Source organism: Poromitra crassiceps (genome assembly GCF_964638095.1).
Source record: "Poromitra crassiceps genome assembly, contig: HAP1_SCAFFOLD_1665, whole genome shotgun sequence".
Classification (NCBI taxonomy): Eukaryota; Metazoa; Chordata; class Actinopteri; order Beryciformes; family Melamphaidae; genus Poromitra; species Poromitra crassiceps.
Window position 1 is genome coordinate 12501 of NW_028150749.1, and position 7822 is coordinate 20322.

The 7822-nt window shown below is 44.5% G+C and overlaps 1 protein-coding gene across 1 annotated transcript in view; it reads left to right on the plus strand.

Moving 5' to 3' along the window:
• The window catches only part of LOC310771978 (fructose-1,6-bisphosphatase isozyme 2-like), a gene marked incomplete at both ends in the record, with an annotated part of 16728 nt that extends 12496 nt beyond the window's left edge, over nt 1-4232 (plus strand). The window contains one exon of the mRNA XM_083664465.1: nt 4113-4232. Coding sequence (XP_083520591.1) covers nt 4113-4232 — 120 coding nt within the window. The remainder of the gene's footprint in view (nt 1-4112) is intronic.
• Nucleotides 4233-7822: the final 3590 nt, after the last annotated feature.

The window sequence follows — 7822 nt, forward strand, 5'->3', positions numbered from 1 at the left end:
CATGAGCCAGGACAGACCCCCCTGGTCTGGAGGCCTACGTGAGCCAGTAGTCAGGACAGACCCCCCCTGGCCTGGAGGTCACCTGTACCGAGATTTTAAGCACCAAAGTCGGCGTCCACGGGCCCAGGGGGGAGACCCCCATCCTCTCACTTCTACTCAGATTTTTAAGTCAAAACAGCCCAAAATATTATGGTGAAAAATAACGTTCATAAACCGTAGATATCAGATCATTTCGCATCATTGATGAACACCCACAAATATTATATCATTTTAAAACAAACTCATTACAATGTGCTCCCGCGAGGTGGGGATGCATTTGGTGGGGGGAATGCAGAACTCGGCATAGGGAAGTCGAACATGTGATTGGCATGTGATTGGCTGTCAGGTGAGTGTGCAGAACATGTGATTGGCATGTGATTGGCTGTCAGGTGAGCGTGCAGAGCGGACAGCCAGTCAGCTGAGCAGCAGGATGGCGACATGGCCGTGTGGCGTGCAGGAAGCAGGAAGCAGCCTGCCCTGTTCTGTTCCACAGGAAACACAGGAGGAAACAGGACTCAACTCACCATGCACACTCAGCACTTCTCTGGACCTGTCACACATCACTACTGCTTTTAGTCATCAGCCCCTCTGTTACGCTGATGGATTGATTTGCCCATAATACCAGGTCGATATCATCTTTTATTGAATATTGAATAGTCAGTAATAACTAGAAAACCTGCAATACATTAATTCTTCATATCAAGGTTGTAATGACCTGATAACCCTAAAACGATGTCATTATGGGTTTGGGCTGATATGGTTGAAACCAATATCATAATTCTGTAACTGAGGATTCTTTTCAATATCGATATATTGCAATAAGGCTTATGTATGCTGCATGCACATTCATCACATTCAACCGTCAAACAAAACAATAATATTCCTTAAATCGGGGCTTTTAAATAAAATGTGCTTGTTACCATCCATTTAGACCAGGGGTTTTCAAAGTCTGAGACTGTGGGCCTCCCCCAAGACAAAGCTGGGAAAAAGGAGCCCCCCTTGCTCAATTCCTGGATGCCTACAGTATGGGATCATGATTATGTTATTTGATCAGACACTCAACTATTGAGGCAAGATACCCTGATATTACTATTTGACATACTTCAGACTACACCAAATACATAAAAAGGTCTGTTTGAAGGCATTTATTTGTTTCTGTCTGTGGGAAAGTGGAGAAACCTGTCAAATTCCTCCAAACTACTGTATCTCTGAACTATCTCTTCAACCAAATCACACACATTTAGGCTATTTTATGAGACCTCCTTTTAATAACTAAATGTCATATTTTTTTCTCTTTCATTCACTGAGCCTCCCCTGAAACTGCGTGCAGCCCCCCTGGGGAGGCCCGCCTCCCACTTTGAAAACCTCAGATTTAGACAAATGAATATATCAATATCAAAATATCTCCACATCATCATATCCCTCCACTAAAAGACAGTCAAGCAGTTTGTCCTCCTGTGATGATCATCCATGCTGTTTCATAGGCTTTTCCACCCTGACAAGCAAAAATACATTTTGGAATAGGTGTCATATTTTTCCATGAAAATTTGACCAATTTATAAATGCGTCACAAAATAGCATCTGTTGGCAGCCTCTGTACAAAATATCTGTATCAGCCAAAAACTCACGAGTGGAACCCCCGTCTGCATGTTACGCTTCAGTTAAGCCATGATGAGCGCAGCACAGTCATGTAACAGCATGTTACTCATTGTCAAGTGTTTGGCGTTAAGAAATGGGAACAAGTGGCCCAACAAGGATGAATTCAGGCCCAAAATGTTGCTGAGACAGCATCAATCTGTTATCTGTTATCTTGAGTCTTTTTTCATGATTTCATCTCATATTGCATTAAAACCACGCGATCAATAGTTCAGATGGGCATTCACATTCACTGCCTCAGTACTGTTTGGAATGATGTGGAAATAGGCTGGCTATGATCCTACAGGTTGTTTCATTTGATTCATGATCAGAGGAGGCCTGAAAACGATTCAAAATTGTTAAAATAGAGAAAAATCAGCACAAAACAATCTTGTTTTTTGCTCATTTTCGCCTTTATTATTTGACAGTTCAACATACTAGACAAACAGGAAAGACGAGAGGGAGAGAGGAAGGGGGTGACATGTGACAAAGGTCGTGGGCTGGATTCGAACCCAGGATGTTTCCATGACCTTGTAGGATGCGACTAGTGTGTGTTTCATTATAATTTTCTGTATGCATACGACCACCCCCCCACCCCCCCCACCCCCACCCCCCCCCACCCCACACACACACACACACACACACACACACACACACACGCACGCACACACACACACCAGTCTGCTCACAAAAAAATAACAGTAGCCTAGATATGGATCGTATTTAAAACAAAGCAAATGACCATGTGTATGAAAGTATATTGTGTATTGTTTAACATTCAATCATCCTATATTGATTTGGAACATCTAGCTGCCCTAATCTGGAGGAAAATGACCAACTCCACTGATACGCATTTGTTGTTTTCAAGACGTCATTGCTTTGACCTTTGACCTCCTTCCCAGTGGTTGTTTATGATGTTGTCAGTGTAAGAATTTAACTTGTTTCTGTTGTTGCACTGATTCATTCTAAGAGTCTCTGGATCTCTGAATCCAGCCAGAACCACCATTCTCTCCTCCACGTTGAAGCCACAGCAGATCATGTGCTGCTGTGCTCAGGCCATCCTGACCTGATCCTGAGGGAAACAACAGCAGACTGATCAAAGTTCTCCTGCAGCAGCCAAATAAGCCTCTCTAACCGAGGGGCTTTTCCATAAGCCTACAGACACACAGGCCTCTAGCCTGGGTGAAGCCAGCCTTCAACGTGACGTCACAGACTATCAACCTACGTTCTTTGTGACTGATAGTACGTGGAGGTCACGTGGAGGCTGGCTTTACCCAGGCTAGCACAAGCCTGCTGCTATTTGGGTCACAACAAGAACAGTGCAGCTTTGAAACCATTTTGGCTTGTGGAGAATATATCTGTTGTTACATCTGTCTTCTGCATTCATTTATTTACCGTAACTGGTTTTTACAACTTTTTAACATTTAAATGGAAGATGCATCCAGGTGCTCTCTTATTTGACAAGTCTCTTATGAAACAAAGTAAAGTAGAACTCTCTGAGTGGAGTCTCAGTGGAGGCGGAGCTTCAGTGAAGAGAACAGCGTGTTTCAGACCGACAGTGTGATGCACAGTCATGTGCCTGCTGAGTCATGTCCTCGTCACCATGAGAGTGTGTGTGTGTGAGTGTGTGTGTGTGTGTGTGTGTGTGTGTGTGTGTGTGTGAGTGTGTGTGAGAGAGAGAGAGAGAGAGAGAGAGAGTGTGTGTATACATAGTAATTCCCGAAACAGACCCTCCCATACTACACTCACACAGCCTTATTTATTTATTTAAAAAAATCTGCAGGGTTTCTCTTTTACATTCAAATGCCATACAGGCAGCTAACGCGCTAATGCTAATTAACCTCCGCAAAAGACAACAGGCGAGCGAGTTTTCAAAGTGCTGACGACACATTTGCAGGACTTGCTTTGGGACTCAGTTTCTGTATTGGCCATGTTCAGACTTGACTTGACCTTTGACCTGCTGAGCTCCAGAGAAAACAACTGATCCCCAATCCACTGTTTGCCTAAGGCCCGTTTTCACTTCTTGAGGAATAAACGTCACTTCAGATAGGAACCGCATTGTCAACAGGCCCTTTATGAAATTAAGTAAAAATTAACTTTTTGTTGTCAAAGCTGATGAAGACTTCTTAAATAAAAAGTTATGGATGTGACACTGAGATGAAAACAATGAAATTAAAATTAATCAATTAAATAAAGCTTGGCCAAACCAAATGAAGGCTTCATATTTACCGGCGATTTTCTCGCTCTGTAAAGTTGTTTTCCATACTGTCGCCTACACAAATAAATGGCTTCTAATGAAGGGAGGAAAACGCCCGCTGATATCTCTAACTATCTGAGACTGTGTGCACAAGCCAGAGAGAGTATTATTCTTTCAGAAGTGAGTTCAAATACAACACTGTTCAAAAATACAACTCACTCTATGTCACGCCCCCTTGCAGGATGGCAGCGCCCCCTATGGTGCCAGGTACGTTGGCTCCATGGTGTCAGACATCCACCGCACCATCGCCTATGGAGGCATCTTCATGTACCCCGCCAACGAGAATAGCCCCAAAGGAAAGGTAACCACTGACACAATGTGATTTCATGTTCCTCATTCCATCCTGATACCTTTTAGGTTTTGAATGGGACCTCAGGGTCCTAAAATGTCCTAAAAAAACAAAGTAACCCATCAACCTTTCAACACAAGCCATGGAAATTGTCAAAGTTTCACTGGATGGTTCTCCATAGCACACAGATCTGATATTATTTGTATTTGTATTAGAAGGTGTTTACTTGAGACACACTCACACCCAGAATGACATAGTGAATGCCGCAATAGTAAAACCTTGAATTCTCTTTCCTGTGGTAAAATAAAGCAGAAACAAGTCCAGGCTCGCCATGAAGATAAGCTACAATCTCTCACCCACTTTTTCCTGGGAGGTTTGACTCTGTGACCCATTTATTTATGTACCGTATTCATGTTGTGAAATCCCCGTACCTCCACTTCAAATCCATTTGGAATTTCAATTGAGGGATCACATGTTCCTGTAGGATGAGGACATTCTCCAAAATTTGGGCTGATGATGAAACACTGTCCAAACTATTTGGATAAACTCAAAATGCTGCTGTCTCTCTTAGTTCCTGAAAAGTTGATATTTTGGAGATACAGGTTTTCAACCCGGCAGCTAAATTGTGTAACAGCCAGCTGTTGTGAAAGTGTAGAACATGCTGTAGTCATGCTGCTATGACGACAACCTTTTTCCGTGACTTCCCATAACACATTGTATGATCAAACATTATTGATTATAATCAAACAGCCTTTGACTGGGTGATATGGATCCCAGCTAAACTGAATGGCTCCCACACCTGGGCCTCGGACGCATTCTGCAACCTTTCACAAATCCTGTGCCAAACGATAGGAAAGCAGTAGGGCTGGGTTTAAAATACCGATCTTCCTATTCAAATAGATAATAGCTTATCATTTGAATGATCCGATATCCATTCATAAAAATCCTAAGATCAATCTTTTAATATATGCGCCTTTTCTTGCAGTAAGTAGCCTATACCAGAGCCCTATAATAGAAGAGCTGCGACATTCAATCCAATGGACCAGTTTTTTACATCACAAAAGTTCCCGGAAGTAAGCTTCTGGATTAAGCAGCACTGTTGAGTTGCAGCAAAACGGACAGTTTGTGATGTACTTTGAAAGAGTCCGACGTTTAAAGAATCAAATTGTATATTATCAGCTTTATTTTATGCATTCAAAAGTAGCGCGAGCCTCCTTCCTGGGTATTCATTGGCTACTGAGTCACGCATTTGGACCTCCGTTGGCGCCACTCTCTTACTAGATTGCTCTGGCCTAACAGGCCTATACTATAATGTTTTGACTGCAGTCGTGTGTTGGTCATGTTCAATGAAAAGTGCATTCATGTAAGTGCTTTGGGGGTCAATTCTTAATGTAAACATTCATATTTTTCATAATGCATCGTTAGAGGGTTCCTTGTACAATTTACAGTACTAGTGCAGTGCCCGTTCGCCCCACTGCTGTGTTGTGATCGACACATTATGGACTGTACTGTATCATGAGAAATATGAATGAACATATCATGATTTAACATGTTGTCCTCTCTAGCTAAGAAACCTCTATTCAGAGGAGACAAATGGCTTTTGTGGTTGCCCCAGGACGTTTCACACCTCTCAGAGCCTCAAAGGATTCCGGCCATTGTTTTATCTCTAAGGGTAATCCAGCCATAAAACCCCCTTTTCCCTTGCCTCACGTTACAGAATGGGCATAGCCCAACTCACCGAACGATGTGATTGGCCCACCATGCATGCTCATTTTAATATGGGACCAGTAACAAAACTGGTCGAAAGCAGTTTTAACTTGCAGTCTACAGTAAGAGTCTCAACTAAGCTTTCGTGCGCAGCGGAAGGGTCTGGAGGAGCCAGGAAGCCAGCTCCCCTCCCCCGCTCGCTGCACCCCCTGCGCTGCAACAAAGGCCTGGCCAGGGCCTCAGAAGGAACCAGGCCTCACTCAGAAAACGCCTACCAAAGGCCAGCCGTAAGTCCCACGAGACATAGCATGCTTACACTGAGATAGTTATACTTAATCTCAGTTTAATTTAAGTCGGTTTAGCGTTATAAGTCGCAGGGAAAAACCTCCTTACGCTTCCAGACTTACCACAGCCTGGCATAACGCCAGCTGTTGACCAAGCTTCCAGGCAAGAACGCCTGACTGACGACCCTCCCCGCGCACCGCACGTGCAGGAGAAGAAGAAGAACGCCACACCGCAGCAGGGCAAACCAACGGCTGCAGAAAGACACACCGTGGCCCCAGTCGCAGAACCCACAGCCGACGAAGGACGCAGAAGACCCACCGTGGCTGGCATCCAGCCACAGCCGCAGCACTCCTTCGACTCAACCAGCAGAGAGACTGCACGTCCACCCCCGGCATCGTCGACCCCCATCAGACGTCCGCTGCATGCTTGCCCAGGCCAGATCGCACGTCGGCCCCGACGTCAACTCAGCCAAACCCACAGCGCACAGGACAGCCGTGCCAACAACGGAACGATTCACTTAGCAGAGTGAATCCGCGTGAGAGTTTATGGTTTAATGGTTCTGGGCAGAGTCAGGGGTTAAAATGCATTACCATGTATGCGTTGATTACAGTATCCTGTATGTTGATGTACAATGTTTCGCACACTGTTGAATGATATAGACGCCTGAAGGTGAGCGCCAAGTTCAGCACGAACTTGGCGGCCACCAGTGGGCCACTCTCCTCTCTCCCTCTCCTTCTCTCCCTCCCCCACTCTCTCGGCCTCCCAGCTGAGCCCGTTCAACCGAAAGGGCTAGGCTTGGAACGGTCTGGAGGTGGTCAGAAGGTCTATCCGCAAAAATACAGTTAAGCTGAATTAGAGAGTTTGATTAGTCACTCACACAGAGTGACCCAGGCTAGGCAGGCAGAGTGATCCCTTCCTAAATTCGGCAGAACCGCCATTTTGGAAAGGAGGCGGTTCCAGACCGCCCCCCAGCCACCTCTGTCTGACCGAGTCAATCCTTCCTCAACTTTGGCAAAACCGCCATTTTGAAAAGGAGGCGGTCTACACACGATCAGCCCGCCTCTCAGCCAATCCTGTGATTACATCACAGAGACAGCCAGAACGAGCCACTCCACCTTCTCTCCTACCTCCTCCTCTCTCTCTCACACACACCCACACACACACACACACACACACACACAAGTGCTAATTAACACCCACATACTCACATACCCACACACCCAGGCCTGCCAGCCAGGCAGACTTAAAGCACACACACACACACACACACACACACAATTGATAATGTTTGTTCACATTAGGTATTAGCTATAGATGTGGTAGAGTATTAGTCATAAAAGTAAATGTGATGAACTGATATTTTAATCATTATGTTAATGTCAATTGATATTGTGATTTATTAAATCTTTTTATTACATAATGCTATGAATCTTGGTGGTTATTCATGAGGTATTTTATCTGTGGAAATCTGTGACAGAAGCTTACGAACTTTGACCTTCAATTAACTGTACAATGTACACTACATCACTATGAGACTGATATGACAATTTGGTTTGGTGTCTAATCTAGTCATAACTGACTTTTAGACAGGTCTGTAGCCTTAACTACAG